Genomic DNA, 15508 nt, shown 5'->3' with positions numbered 1-15508 from the left:
AATAACAAACCGCTGCACAGCGCTGAAAACAAATATGGTCCCCGTCAACAAAGGTGGGCTAGGCATGCCGAACTTCCATATGTATTGCTGGGAAGCCCAGATACAGGTGATTAGGGATTGGTTCGCAAGCAATTCAGAGAAAAGATGGAGCCAAATGGACAAGGCTGTGGTACGCGCCCCCCTGAACTAGGTTCTTTGGCTACACAAAACAGACCACCAATGAAATATGCACATATCCAAAATCACAAAACTGATAGAAACCACATGGGGTAGCCTGGCGAAACGGGCAGATCACCACCTTCCCGTGCCCATTCACACCTATGTTTGGTAATCCCCAATTCACCCCTGGGCTAGAAAAGGGAGCCTTCATATGTTGGAAAGAGGCAGGCTGCACACAAATCAGAGACATGTTTCAGGGTACAGACATCAAACCATTCACCCAATGTAAGTTAGAGCTAGGACTATCGGAGAACGTTAAGATGCCCTACTTCCAACTATGACACTGGCAACTGAACCCAACCATGCGCGAGGCTGCAACCCGCCCCCACACTCCATTTGAGAAATTCCTGGCCACAGAACCCGGGAATCAACACCTCATCTCTAGTTTATAAAAACTGGGGCTCGAAGCAGAACAGAACGTAGACCTAAAACCCAAGACCAAATGGGCAGAGTGATTTGGGGAACCAATTCCGGAAACGAGTGGGAGCAATTGTGTCCAGATCACCCCTAAAATCACTCAAGCCATTCAAATACGGGAGTTCTTAATGACCCAGTGGCACTGCACCCGGTGCGTCTGCGACAAATTTACCCTTCAAAAACCCAGAAATGCTGGCGGGAATGTGGCGGAGTGGGGGACTGGCTCCATATATGGTGCGGATGCCCAAAACTGGGGGAATTCGGGAAAGCAATTAATCACAACATGCACATTTTATTTGGGGAACAGGGGAACGGAGGCCAAAAGGAAAGTTTACTTTGCATAGGTGGTCAGAGTAACAATTCCTGGGCGAAGTACAAACGAAAGGCTTAAGCAATACTATCTTCAGCAGCCCTGCTGGTGATAGCGCAGAAATGTTAAGCCAAGGACCCCACAACAGACCAGGACTGGCTCGCCAAGTTCTGGAACTTTGTGTACCTGGAGTGGATCAGATACTCCCTTCACGGGCACCAAGCCTAGTTCTCGATGGAATGGGAGGCGGTTACGGAATTCCTGCATGATGACTTTAGAGAACCGTATTGCGACCACAAACTACGAATTCTGGGAATAAAGTGATGAGACACGAGATGTGCAGAATCCCTGGGAAAGTCGGGGGTTGGTGGGCACAGGTGGTATGGGGAGTTTTACAATTTTATGACTGTAGGTTTTGGAAATGTAATAATAAAAATCTAATTTTAAAAAATGTACAACAAAAAAATAAAATGTCAGCAGCAGTGCTGGCTGAGTCGAATGGTGACCAAAATGGACAGACTCAATTTCTGTTACCCTTTTTGTCTTCTGGAAGGTGCACTTTTTGCACCAGACATTTTTTCCGGAGTAGCTGTCTCTATATCAAATTAATTTGCCACATAAAAGTAAGAAAATTCAAACTATCATGGATTTGCAAAAATGATTAAAAAAACTTGGCCTCAGCTTGTCGACCCATTTCTATTTTGCATTTTCTCTCAACCTGCAATTTTAATAAAGCAATATAGATGGATTGTATACAATACTCTGATTTTACTGATTGTGTTCCTATTTGGTATCGTTTACCCATGCACTTGGTGTGGTTACCCACACTTACCCGGATAAGAAAGTAGTTCACACCATACATCTCCGTATCCTGTGCAATCTTCAGGTACTCCATTTCTGCCTCATCTCTGTCAGGGAAAGAGAACAGACAGTATGGTTTGTAGATGTCGATATTCTCTTTCACTCATCTGAAAACATATGTAATACCATAGAGAAGGGAACAATGGACAACGTTCTTGTCTGAACATCATCCAGCCTAAACAATGGCCAATACATTTTGATGGTGGTCTCGTAATCGCATCTAGTGGAGCACCCTCTGTAGGTTTTACTTGTTGCTCCCTGGCCCCAAAATATGGTGTGGTAAGATTGAGTTAGATTAATAGAACTGCGCAGGTGTTTGGTGGAAGTTGCCATAATTCTATGTGTGGAAAAACAAAGACTGGACTGCCTTAATCCAGAAAACTGCCAAATCACAGAAGTGGCACAAACAAATGCTAGTGGTCAATAATGCCAAAAATCGTTTCAGATGGTCAGAAGACAAACTGACATCGCTGAATGACTCGATCATGAATAGCCAAAAATCAAATGAGTTTGAATCATATGTAGATGTTCTGGATACATTTAGAAACATTCTTCATAGTATTAACAGACCTCTAATATGCATACTCATGGAAATAATATGATCTTCTGGCAAAAGAAAACTGACCATAGAAGGAATTTGCAAAATTTGCGTAAATTGCCGCTGGCAGAATGAGAGAAGGCAATCAAAGCGGCTAAATGCACATATTGTAATTGGGTACGTTCTAGAAAAGCTCATCTTTTTCAGAACGATGGTGAACTTTTTCTGACAGCCTGTTACAAGTAATAGTCAGCACAAGTTTGGGCATTACTAAACAAATGGAACTCCACTTTCCAAGTTGATCATCAAATTAATGGAGTTACTGAAGCACAATGGCTTACACATTTCTCTGAACTCTATGCTGATGAGAATATGGATGACTATAAATAGATCAACCCCATGCTGGCATTTAACCTGTTCTGAGGACATTATTAAAGATTTCATTAATAAATCATCTTCCTCTAGAGCAGCAGGCCCGGATGGGCTTTTGAACCATATGTTCAAACTAAATTCACAACATTGGGCGACCATTCTTAACAATACTTTCCAATATATTTTGGCATCTAGAAAGATACCCAAGGCCTGGCGTTCTTCCTTGATTGTTCCAATATATAAAAAAGGAGATTGCAAGGACCCAAAATGTTACCGCCCAATTGCCTTGTTAGATGCTCCTGGAAAAATATTTTCAGGCTTGGTTCTAAGAGATTTTAACACTTGGACCGCTAGGGTGCATCAACGTGATCCAAAGCAAACGGGGTTTGTAGCAGGTTTAGGGACCGCCGTAAACCTGATCACTTTAAATACCATCAAAATACAAGCGCAAATAACAAAGCAACCAATTTATTTTGCCTTTGTCGATTTACATTCCGCCTTTGATTCAGTTTCTCGATCTAAACTAATGAACAAACGTATCAAGGCGGAATGCCCACCTACGTTAAGTGATATTATTTTTGCCCTCCATTCAGACACTACTGTAAATATAAGACTGAATTTTGAGGGCCTGTTATCAGCAGCAATAACAACTAAATGAGGGCTGAAGCAGGGATGCATCCTTGCTTCAGCTCTCTAACTTTTTCATCAATGATGTCAGATGGATTTTTGACAAAGTAATTGCAGACGCTCCAAAACTGAATGGTGTTGAAGTAAAGGCACTGTGGTATGCTGACGATCTTGTACTAATCTCGAAAACCCCTGTTGGATTACAGAATTTGCTGACTACCCTATGCAATTATTTTAGTATCAATGAATTGGTGGTTAACAGCAAAAAAAACTCAATTTGTTATGTATGTACCAACTGGTTCAGGGAGAAACAAACTAGAGTGGAAAATTAAGAACACAACAATTGAGGATGTACCGAACTATGTCTATCTGGGTCTTATCTTTGATGGTCTTCCTTCTGCTTGCTCTCAAATGTCTAAAATTGAACAAAAATTAACATCAGCGATTTGTCAGTCGAAACTAATTTTGTTCAAGTACGGTAAATTCTCTATTAAGTCAGCCATTGTATTTTGGACTCAAAATGTGGTAGCTACCACACTGTATGGTTTGGAAACTCAGACAATAATTCAACCGACTGTTCTAAATCAATTGGAAGCAAAATTCTGGCAGGCCGTTCTTCATTTACCCCAGTGCATCCCAGGTCCCCGGATGCGCTATGAGTTAGGGTTGTCCTCTTTAACGGCCATGTATAACTGGCAATTATGCAGTCTTTTTCGGAAATGCTTACTTTCTGCTCTGAATGAGTCTATGTTGGCAATCGTATCAAGTTATTTGATGTCTTCTTCACATGATGGTCCAAGAAGATCATAATGGTAATGGATAATGTTGACATTTCAATTGATACTCTTGTGTTCAATCCAGACCGAGCAAAGAAAAAACTCTACATGATGGACTGGATTGACACAAGAGCTGTCTGTTTAAAATACAAAGCTTTTAACCCTCACTTGTTTGGCCCAAACAAATGTGTTGAGACTGAACCTTATCTTTGTAAAGCCCCCTGCCCTGCAATAAGAAATGCCATTCTATGTTATCGGTTCAACCTATGGCCGACTCGTGCCGTACAAGCTCGTAGAAAGCGGATTAACATTGAGAACAATTGGTGTTGTTTTTGTAATAACCATACCACCAAGGAAACCCTGGAACATGTAATTGTAGATTGCACAGAACTCAAGTATTTGAGACAAGTACATTTCTCCAAGCACATGGCCTATTTTGCACAAATGAAGTAAAAAAACATATGCGTTACAATAATAGCCGCTAATATCATGAGCATTAGAACAGCCACAGTTAATTTCTTAAATGCTTTAAAATTGGAGTAAAAGTTGCAAACCTGTTATAGTAAATATTGACTTTTAAAAGGATATATGTATAATATTATGTAAGACTTCACAGAGAGAAATGTCGAGAGAAATTTAATTGCATCCTATGTGAAAAATTATTGACTGTATTTCAAGAGAATATCACCACAGGTGTGTTTTAGGTACATTTTTTTTCTCCTTGTGTGTCGTTGTTTTAAGATTATTTTTTCCTTTAGATGGATTTCAAGATCTGTTCTTTATATTACTTTGTCTTAAATTAATGTGGTTTTTTGTTGTTTAATATGTTTGTTAATTTTGTATTCAGTAAGGAATTGAAAAAGTTGATTAATTTCAGCTAAATTCAATAAAAAAAATTAAAAAAACAAAAAGGTTACTTTTGGTGATATTCTTCTCTCAATAAATGGTTGTATTTTACCCATTCGTGACATGCAAGGAGTGGGGAGTGAATATTGTGGAATGGATCCGTTAATATCTGTTGACTCAAATTAGTTATGTGGGATGGGGATATGGATAAAGGAAGGGGGTCTCAGAAAGCCCCAGTTATGGAGGAAAGTAAATTGATTGAAAATAATGACCCCTCGACCTTCCTGATCCTGGAATACGTGTTGGACCATAACCAATCCATTGCACTGACAATGAATCGCTCAAAAATATTAGCAATCTTTGAGGAAAAAAACAGGATTGAGGCGGATTACCTCTAAAGACAGAGCTGGTAGATTTCTTTGATGAGAAAATAAATGATATTGTAGTAATTAAAGTTCCATCTAGGACGGTGTATGCAATGTTCTTGGAGGAAGTTTAGTCGTTATGTGTTTTGGACTTTGACCTGCATCCTAGTATGATGAAACTGGGGGTGGGGGGGGACAGACAAGTGTGAGGAACTTTTCAGAGTGCATTCTTTGAGTACGAAGGGAGCTTAGATAATGAATAAGAATTTGAAAATTACCCAATCTAGTAGGAGGGACATGAGAAAGGTATGCTTACTTAACACCCATGTTGAAGTGTCCAATACACAGAAGGACTGGACGTGGTTACCGGTCCTGTTATCCAAGTCTGAGGATCCGCATTTGAGTAGAGGGGGTCTTTGACAAGCTACAGCTCTGTGTGAGTAGTGACACGTCTATGATATCATAGAATATCAGAGGTTCTGGCAAACTCCTAACAGATGTTGAAGTCGTGAAGCAACTCAGATCTTATCCAATACTCAATTCACTGGAAACATATGTTGTGGACCATCTGGTGTGGGGTGGGTTGCATGCTTTTGTGCAGCCAGCTATGTGTAGGGAAGGAGGCCATCCATCGGGTGGACTACTTGTTGCAATTGATAGTAGTGTGGGGTTAATGGGGAATTATTTCTTGGTGGAATTAAGAGGCATTATGTACGAGGAAATTCACCTTAAACCTATGCTTCACTGCAAGCACATTTTAATTATCAACGTGTATTGGCATCCATCACACACCTTATCACAGGATTTTTTGGAAACCATCAGTGAAATATCAGGCTTATCAATTGAGGTTGCAAGAAGGAAAAATTGTTATTTAGGGTGATTGGAATTAATTGTGCTTAGATTCTGAGCGCTCTCTCTTGAAAGACAAGTGCACGATAGGCACGATGCAGGACTTGCATCGTGCCTATCGGGGCTGGGGACGGACGGCTTGCAGCGAGTATGCTCCGTTGTCAGGTCAATGGCATCCGTGTCGGATCCATGGTCATTGCTATGGGCCTCTGCTTTCGGCGGATGTGGCGGCGGGGGAGCTACCCTCGGCCTGCGACATTGCATAGGCCGCCCACCATTTTAAACAACGCTCCTTTATGGTCTTAAGAAGAAAGATCTTACAGTGCCGACAGGATGCTTCAGCGTGTTTGAGGGGGAAACACTTATTGCAGCGAGGGTGCTGGTCTTTACACAGAAATTTTCCCTTAAAGGAAGGGCAAAATTTAAATGGAGTCCTGTCCATAGCGCAGGGAAACAGAAGCGATGACAATACCAAAGGGGCAAAGAGAGGGGAGAAGGAAAGACATTCTTAAAAGAAAGGAACCCCCAGAACCGCCTCTCCCTATTGTGTAGGCCGGCCAGAAGGCCTGGCCATGCGGTAGACAGCGTCAACTGGAAGGCAAGCCGTCGAAGTCCGTTCTGTCTTCAGCAGCGGTTCAGTAATCGGCAAAGAGGGGACGAATGTATAAATTACCAAAGGTCGGGATTTTTACAAATTTGCAATTTTATATAGAGCTCCACATAAGGTGACCAGCAAGCTGGGCGGAAAAAAACTATCTGAGGGACATCGACGCGTGAGGATTTCTGAGTACACTACACGTCACGTTAGGGATAGTGTTACCGGAATGCTTATGCCAACGTCCTCTTTCGATGCTCGAAAGACAAGATGCAATACTCCACGGTTACCATGTGATTCTAAGCAGATTAACAAGCATCAGAAATAATAGACAGGTGGTGGATATTCCCAGCACACCAGCGTGGAAAAGGGAGGACTCTAGTTCCAGGATAGATTATGTGGCTTTATCCAGCAATTTATTCCTTAAATGTAACTAATTTGAAATGAGGGAAAATGCAGCTAGTGATCATGCAATGTTAACAGTATATTTTACATTTATTTTGAAGCCTCCCTCACAATTTGCCTGACCAAGTGTCTATCAATCAGCACAAAACTCGTATTTCTTGGCGTCCAAGTAGTAAAGAGCAATTTAGTAGGATGACAAGTTTCTGGCATTTGTCTAGCCTGAGTAATAAATTGGAATAATTATCGGTAGAGTTTGTACCCTTTTTTTCTCATGCAAAAATATGTGATAAGTCATATATAAGTATTCCATGCGTATAGAGTATAATCATGAGGTACACATACAAACCAATTTAATGAAGTCATTTATAAAAGGAATATTCGTATAAGTAATTCAGTTTGGGAAGTAAACATTGTGAATATTAAAAAGGAGAGTCAGAAATATAGGAACTGGCTGAGGGCTCGTTGATATTTGTTGACACAAAGGGATGGGGTATCCATCCTTAGAGCTGTGCTAGACCGTAATGGGAAGAACCTTTGGGTCAGTGCAGTATAGTGCATCTTTTAGCATGGAAACTTTTGCAAAACCAATTTCTGAACAGCGTTGGGTTGAACACTTTAAGGAATTATATAATAAGCTGTTGGTGTACAAGTATCACAGTGGAGATAATTGAAGGAATTATTAACAACTCCCCCAATTCATTTTCCCCGGGACCCAAAGGCTTATGCATTAAGGTCCTGAAGTCAGATCCAACAACTTGGGTGCTTATTTTGTTTCTGCTATTCAAAATCATTTTAAGGCAAAAAGACCTGCAAAACCACCCCGATTGTCCCAATTTATAAGAAAGTGGACCGTCAAAGTCCATTGAGCTATCGCCCGATTGCTCTTCTGGTCCCAGACAGCAAAGTGTTTTCAGCCTATATTTTCAAAGAAGTGAAGGAATGCATTATGGAAACCAATAAGCTGTCTAAATTCTAGACCGGGTTCAGCAGAGGCATCAGGACATATGTCAATGGTTTGGTGATTAATGCATTACTTGAGAGCAGGCCTGTGTTAAGGGACAGATCCACTGGTTGTGGCTTGTGTGAATCTTAACTTGGCGTTTGACATGGTGGATCAATCAAGACTGTGGGCTAAGCTAAAGAGTTGGAAATTCTCGGAACAGCTTATTTTAAATTCATATTCATGCTGGGACAGAGCTTAGAGTCAAAATATGAAAGGAGCAGTAACTCATCTAATTTGTACCTCGTAAGGGCTCAGACAGGGGGGCGTTTTGGCCCCCTGCCTGTTTAATTTGTACATCTCGGATCTGGGGGAATATTTGGAGCTAACATCTTTTATAGTGCTGTTGATCTCTAGAGAGCAGTGTTTTTTGCTCGGCTATGCAGGTGATATCCTACTCATGGAGAGGACTCGAATCAGTCTGCAAACACTCCTGCTGAAATTGCAGAATATACAGTTATAAATAGTTTGAAAGCAAATTCTAGAAAAACAAATATATTATGCTTTAAGTGGTAGCAGAAGTTAGAGTGCCAACTTTACCTGGATATTAGATGGGAAAATATTGAAAGTAAAGCAAACAGTAAAATATAAAGACTATATTCTTGCTAGAGACTCTCAAAAGGTTGTAATAGCGAATGCTGTGAGGACGAAAGGATTGTAGTTAAGGGCTCAGATGACATATGTATTTAAAAAAATTGCCGCTTTATAATGACCCTGCTCATATCTTACTATAATTTGAAAGTGGTGACTGGAATGAGTTATGGCTAAAGGTTCACCTGCAGATTCTATGGTGTTTTCCTTTCCTCTCTCATTGCACTTCCACCATTAACCAGATTTTATTCTGGAACAAAAGAAAAGTCTCCTACCCCTTTCACCTGAGTTGTAGAGAGAGGAAAGCACTAAGCTGGGGAGATGAACTGTATGGAAGAAGCAGGGACGTGCTTCAGATGTGCTGCTTAGTCATGTGAAAATAGGTTTTCACTCATTCACACACTGTTCTATAGCCAAGCATGTTGCTCTAGAGATGGCCCCGCCCCCAGATGCATTATTTTGCATTCTAGAGATGATAGAAAGCCGGATAACCCTTACAGAGCAGGGATCCAAAGCTACCAGGGGTAAGTGCCTCAGCTGTTTGGACTATGCCACCAGGCCCAACACCTATTTCCTATGTTGGTACATTCTACAAACAGCATGACCTTGAACATGAATCAAAATTCATTATATTAATGCAGAAAGCAAATAGTTTGTTTTTGGTGCCATCATGCTCTCTGCAGCTTGACCCCAGCTTGGCTCATTATCATGCTATATTTTCAGAGAATTGCTGAGACGTGTCCAGTCTTCGACACAGTGAGAAGGCACTTTGGTGCATTACTTTCGGTCCTTCAATACTTCCCTAGCCTATATATGGTTGGGCCCTATAGAATTCAAACTGGATAAAACTACAGTATGCTTTGTGAACCCCTTTACAAGCTTGCAAGACAGCATAAAGTATGCATGCCTACACCATTTCATGTATACAGGACAAGGTTTCGACATGCTTAGGAAGGTTGTGCAGATCAAAAGCGCAGGTGCAGGGTGGACCTTGGATTAGGAGACAGGGGATTAGGAGACAGGCTGGGTAGTTTACAATGTATTACATTGTGATGGTGTGTACACCTCAGAAAAGGATGGAACGTTTTGCTAGTCCTAATAATATAGGGCACATGTTCACACACGGGCGTGCTAGACCTGTCCCAGATATAACTAGTATGTTACTCAACAGCAATAGTATTTTTGCAGATTGTGTCCGTTTTACTTACATACTATGCATAAAGTGCCACCTAGTGGTTGGTCAAGATTATTATTGCTAATTTACTAAACCGATTATAGGTGTCAACAGGGTCACAGCAGTAATAGGGACCAAATGCCTCCTACAGTGCCGCTGCTAGTCATCATCCCTTCTTGTTGATTTCTCTCACCCGTTTTTCTATAAAACTATTATTTTGAAAGAAAAAGTTAACTTTTGATAGATATTCTTACAGGTGGAGTAATATATACAACGTAACTTGTAAAAAAACTTATATCACTTGGTAAACATATGCATCTTACCCATAATGCATACATGGGACTAGCAATGTCACTAACACTTTTGCTTTCCCTGCCTCGTATCTCATGACTGGGAGGTTTTGATGGGAGCAAGTGACAAGCAGATGCAAGCTACAAAAAATATAATTACTGCAAGTGTTAGGTAGAACTTCCCCTTTGCCCACTTTCGTAGCCCCTGAACCTTTTGCTGGTTTTATGGGATACCCTGTACATTGTTCTGTAATGAGTCCCATTCACGTACCACTGGGGATGAAACTCAATTGTTGGATTTTCCTTGGGAGCCCTTATGGTCCCCAAGGCTGTACTACCGCAATGGTACTCCTCAAGCTTTCCTGAGTGTTAGGGAGAATTCTCTCTTTAGGCTGAATTTCCTAACCTAGTGAGTCCCTCAGCAGCTTTGCTGGATTTCTGGAGTTTGTTTTTTTCTCCTGCCAAGAGTGAGACTCTTTTTCTCCCACTCTTGGACATGATTTATGGTGTTCCTTTGACTGTTCATGTGTTTTATGGGCTTTACTCCATAGGGTCTCATGTGTTTTTACTATGTGTGTTACACAGCACCCTCTGTGCAGTAACACAGGGGTGTCATAGTGACACCCCACCATAGACTCCATACCCTGGGACTGACTACTGTCTCCCGAGGCATTTAAAGTCACCATTGGCTTTACTAGTCCCAAATTATTAACAGAAACCGGTACAAACCATCATATTGTGGACGTACTGGTCGGGGCAATTTGATTGCCCCGGGGTCTGTTAATCGAGGGGGCACGTCTCCGTCCCCCCTCATCGAGTTTTGGCTGGTGGCAGTGGATACTACTTTTTATATTCGACCGCTAATATATCCCTATGGGATTTTCCCATTGTTCGAGACTACCAACTTTAATTATTTAATTCTCATAGCCTCGAACATACCGCCGGTTTATTTAATTAATATTAATTCGCTGGTTGGTATTTTTTGCCAGGACTCGATTCCAAAATGGCGTTTGTGTTCTCTTCTGTGACTCCAACCCAAGTCGAGCCCTTTGTTCCACTTTTTGGCGGGCTTCTCCACAGAAGCCTCCAAAAGTGGTGCCACTCTGTCTGGGTATCACAGGGGGTGTGGGAGGGGGTTTAGGCACCCTGGACTGAGTGACCTTGGTAACTCAAGTCGCACTCTTGTGTGATTGGCCCAAGTGGTGAGCCGGCCAGCTCACCACTTAGCATGTTTGAGTGACAGCTAGGCTGAGTGAATGGGGGTGTGCTGCATAAAAGCAGGGCTTTGGGAACTGGAACTTCAGAAGTCGCCACAGGACCGGAGAATCTGACGAGGGAGAAGCTGAGCCGACCTACCACAACGACACCACCGGTGGAGCCCTGCGGAACCGACTCACCACTTCCCGACAACAGAGAAGATCTCCCGGCTGGAGAGGCCTCTTCCCCTGACCGGTGGGCACAACCAGTTTACCTTCTTCTCTTCGCACCCCAGACCGGCTTGTGGTCAAATTGCCTGTGCCAAGCACCCCGGCAACCGGATAGCCACTTACCACTGGACTGCGAACTAAAGGATCGCTCCTTTTACCTGAGAACTCCGCGGCTGGTTTCTTCCCTGGCAGTGCAACGGACTCCTGTCTTCCTCCACGACGAGATCCTCTCTTCCGCCGGAAGAAGCACCGACATGCATCCGCTGCCAGGAACAACTGCCCCTGCTGGAGTATTCTCACCACTTTAAGGTACCGTGTCCGCCAGGCCTCCCTTTCTAAAGATTGCTACAAGGTAATAACCCCTTAACCTTCTGGACTGGGCTGGCCGCCTTGACCTTCTAACTGGTCCCTTTCTTTTGGTCCAACTCTTTTTGAACCTTTTCAAGACTTTTGTGCACTGCAACTGTGTGACCTTGGACACATTTAGTTTGATCCTCTTAAAGTGGATCCGGCCTACTGACTCTAAACCTGCGGTTTTACTTTGCCTCCCTCTCTTGTTGTGTTCTTGAAAAAGTGTTGGGATCTGTTTCAATTTATTCTCTGTTTTTCTCTCCCTTTTAAAACGAATTATTAGAGTGCCATCTACGTTAAGCACTCACCGCTGTCTGAAAATAAGTGGGGCTTTACTTAAGACTTGTCTAATATTCTTCTAAGGGAGTGTATATCTTTTAGTGACCGTGTTTTTGAATTGCTTACTATTAGTGCCTGTGTGTTTTTCTAGATGTGGTTTTAAATAAATAATTATATCTCTTTCACACCAAGCCCTGGTCAGTGTTTACTTGTTCTACTGTGTTCTTTTGACCTATTGTGAATACTCTGTATACTACCTAACTCTTCTTGAGGGAAGTCTGACTGCTCAGCCACAGCTACCAAGTGAATCTGTGTGGTACAGACTGCTACCAAGTGGGTTTACTGCCAAACACCTGTAGTCTTAAATCTTTTGCAGTGGTCCCAGAGGGAACTGCACAGGTTTCTGCCTAACACTGAGTTAGTAACCTCACACAGAATGTGCCCAGGATCTGGTTGGTGGCCGTGTAAACTTATATTGTGGCTGCACAATGTGTGGCCATTTGACCAAACAGGGAGCTTTTCTTGCTCCAGAGCGACACCGAAAATGATGGTTCTACTTTGTTTAAATTTATTAAGCTGGCAACTGCACGTGGGTGTTCTGTGTGGTAACTGGAAAGGAGCATATAGGGGTTCATTGAGGACATGAGCTCTGGCCAGGAGCTCAAAATTTAGCTTTTAAGGGCGTGCCTGCGGTTGGATAGGTTTAAATCCTCTGGATTTGCTGACAACTGCGGGGGAAATTATTATGTGGCAATCACAATAGCACGTCTTGCCTGATTAGAGGTTTGGATCAGCATGCACCTCTTTCTAGGGATAAAGGCAAACACTGTATTCCACTGTTTTGACAACTGCTTGGATTCTGATCCCACATCAGCAGAAAAGAGGAGTAGCCCAGAGAAGGTGACTGCTCTACTGCCCCAGCATCTTGTTACATTAAAAAACAGATGCAAGCCTTAGCTTCTCCAGCAGCCAGAAAGAAAACACCTCAATGCTTCCTTTCCCCTTGATTCAGTGGAGTCAGTCGGACCTGCACTTCTAACAAGGTGTTTTGTGTTCCTCTGGAACAGAAGTGGCAAACAGTGTCCAGCAGAGGGCCAGCAGAACAGGTACTGCTGCTGAACGCTTTCGTTTTTGCTTGAACCGTCAAGCAGTGCCATGCAACTCCGAATCCAGCATGAGGAAATCCAGTGACTTTCATTGCAGCCTTTGTTCAAAACCACAGCCTGTGATCCTGCAGTGGCTGATCACCATGCTATCTTTTTCAGGGAGCTGCTGAGACATATCCAGTCTTCCAGACAGTATCTGTGAGGTCCTCAGACTTCATCAAAAATAGTTGTGGTTTTCTTTGTGGATGGGGTCTCCTCCTGCTGACCTTGCCTATCTGGTGGTGAACTGTTACCCATCGGGCTGCGAAGGTGGGACACCATTCTACAGGATCTTTATCAACAAGACCGTCCTTTTCTTCATCTTGCCTTCATCTTTGGTAGCCTATGGACACCACCTGTAGTCCAGTTATGCCTAGCAATCTGTAGACACACATTGGGCCTTCAAATGACGCACTTTGCTGAAAACATAAGATCTCCATTCTGCAATCTGAGTCTGCGGGACTGCCACCCTTCATTAGCCACTAGCCTTCATCAGCGGGGTCCTCTCAACTTCCTTAGGGGTTACTTACACCATCAGCATCAGAGGTTGCTTGTGCAGACCCTGCATCATAGCCCATATGTAAGCAGCGGGCCACTAACATTGAGAACTACTCAGCAATTGCAGTTGAGCTGTAAGGGGAAAAATACACCCTGGATGAAGGGCTGTTGCTAAAGCCTACTGTGTCTCTCCAAAGGTCCTGTCATATTTTTGAACACTTACGTGGCTCTGTTGAGTAACCCATGGTGATCTCTTATTTCTTAAAAGGTTACCTACTTAATAGTAGCTCTCTTTGCACAACTACGAAATAGACATTTTCACAAATACGCTGTGTGGATCATTCCTTAGTGTGACTATTGAAAGGGTTTACTGCACCTTTTAAACACTGGTCAACCTCCAAATAGTTTTCCTTGGTTGCTCAGCCATACTACCACCTGGCGAGTCAAGATTACTCAGAGGAAGCGCCTATTAAGATAAGTAGGTTGATATATCTGGGCCCTAGAAGCAGGCCCCAAGAAAACCTCTCCAACTATGAAAATATCCTTTTCAACTTGTGAATCTGATTTAGATTGAAATGCTATGCATAGATTGGCGAGCATGGTTATCTCCTTATGGAGGTTGTGTGATCGGAACAGTGACAAACCCATTTCTTAGTACTGCCTTTCCCAGTTGAGAATCTGCTCTTTGCTGTGTCCATGCAGTAATGCTTTGTAAAACTATGCACGTTTTTAGCCTTTTATATCATACTGATCGATACATTTGCCGAGATAACAAGTGTTGCTCCTGTTGCTAGTGGGGTAGAGAAGCAGATATGCATCTGGCAGTGTTGACGAATGTAAAGTATCAGAGCCCTGAGTGCTAGTGTTATGCACGATAGGTCAGTCACACACCCACACAACACCCTGCATGACACTCCGATACAAAATACTGTCAGGCTCCCCGGTTCACCGCCCAACCCTCCTCACGTCCCATCACCTAGGGTGCAGGGGAGTCGCCATCACCGATGGTTGCGGATCACACGAAGGGGACGGTGTGGTCTGTTTCCTCATCTCCAATGGCAACTGCCATGGAGATTGCGATCGGGCTGGAACAGCCGATCGCGATCGCTTCCTGGTTGCACATCAACTTCCCGATCACGTGCACGGAGCCCCACTCACGTGATCGGGAGGCGGCTCGCATAAAAGCCGGGAGCTTTGAATGACTCGCCGCTTCACAGCTGTTCTCTAACACTGTTCGGCGTTCTTGACTCTCGTTTTTTGACCTCATCGGATTTCGACCTCAGGCTTACTCTCACGGATTTGATTAACTCTTGCTCCTTGGATACGGTTGCCGATACTCTGCACGGACACTGGTACTTTGGACCCTTTTTGCACTTAACAGACTGCTTTGGATTTTCCCTATCTGTTCACTTGCTACAACCCGGATCTCGACCCTTGGAAGGTTTAAGACCTTCCTTCTGTTCAGTCTTGGAAATCATTACGGGTTACTGGTGGTCAGCTTGTCTCCACCTCCAGAGACTTGCCTGTTTAAATCATCGGCGCTCCCTTGCACCAATTCCTCAGGCTCCAGTCC

The 15508-nt window shown here is 43.1% G+C and overlaps 1 protein-coding gene across 3 annotated transcripts in view; it reads right to left on the bottom strand.

The window, feature by feature from the left end:
• The window catches only part of NF2 (NF2, moesin-ezrin-radixin like (MERLIN) tumor suppressor), an 855245-nt gene that overhangs the window by 557189 nt on the left and 282548 nt on the right, over positions 1–15508 (bottom strand). For all 3 annotated transcript variants that reach the window (XM_069619277.1, XM_069619276.1, XM_069619278.1), the window contains one exon: positions 1779–1854. In XM_069619277.1, the coding sequence (XP_069475378.1) occupies positions 1779–1854 (76 nt within the window). The remainder of the gene's footprint in view (positions 1–1778; positions 1855–15508) is intronic.

Source organism: Ambystoma mexicanum, chromosome 10 (assembly GCF_040938575.1).
Source record: "Ambystoma mexicanum isolate Mex_15411 chromosome 10, UKY_AmexF1_1, whole genome shotgun sequence".
Classification (NCBI taxonomy): domain Eukaryota; kingdom Metazoa; phylum Chordata; class Amphibia; order Caudata; family Ambystomatidae; genus Ambystoma; species Ambystoma mexicanum.
This window is presented reverse-complemented; position numbering and strand designations above follow the sequence as displayed.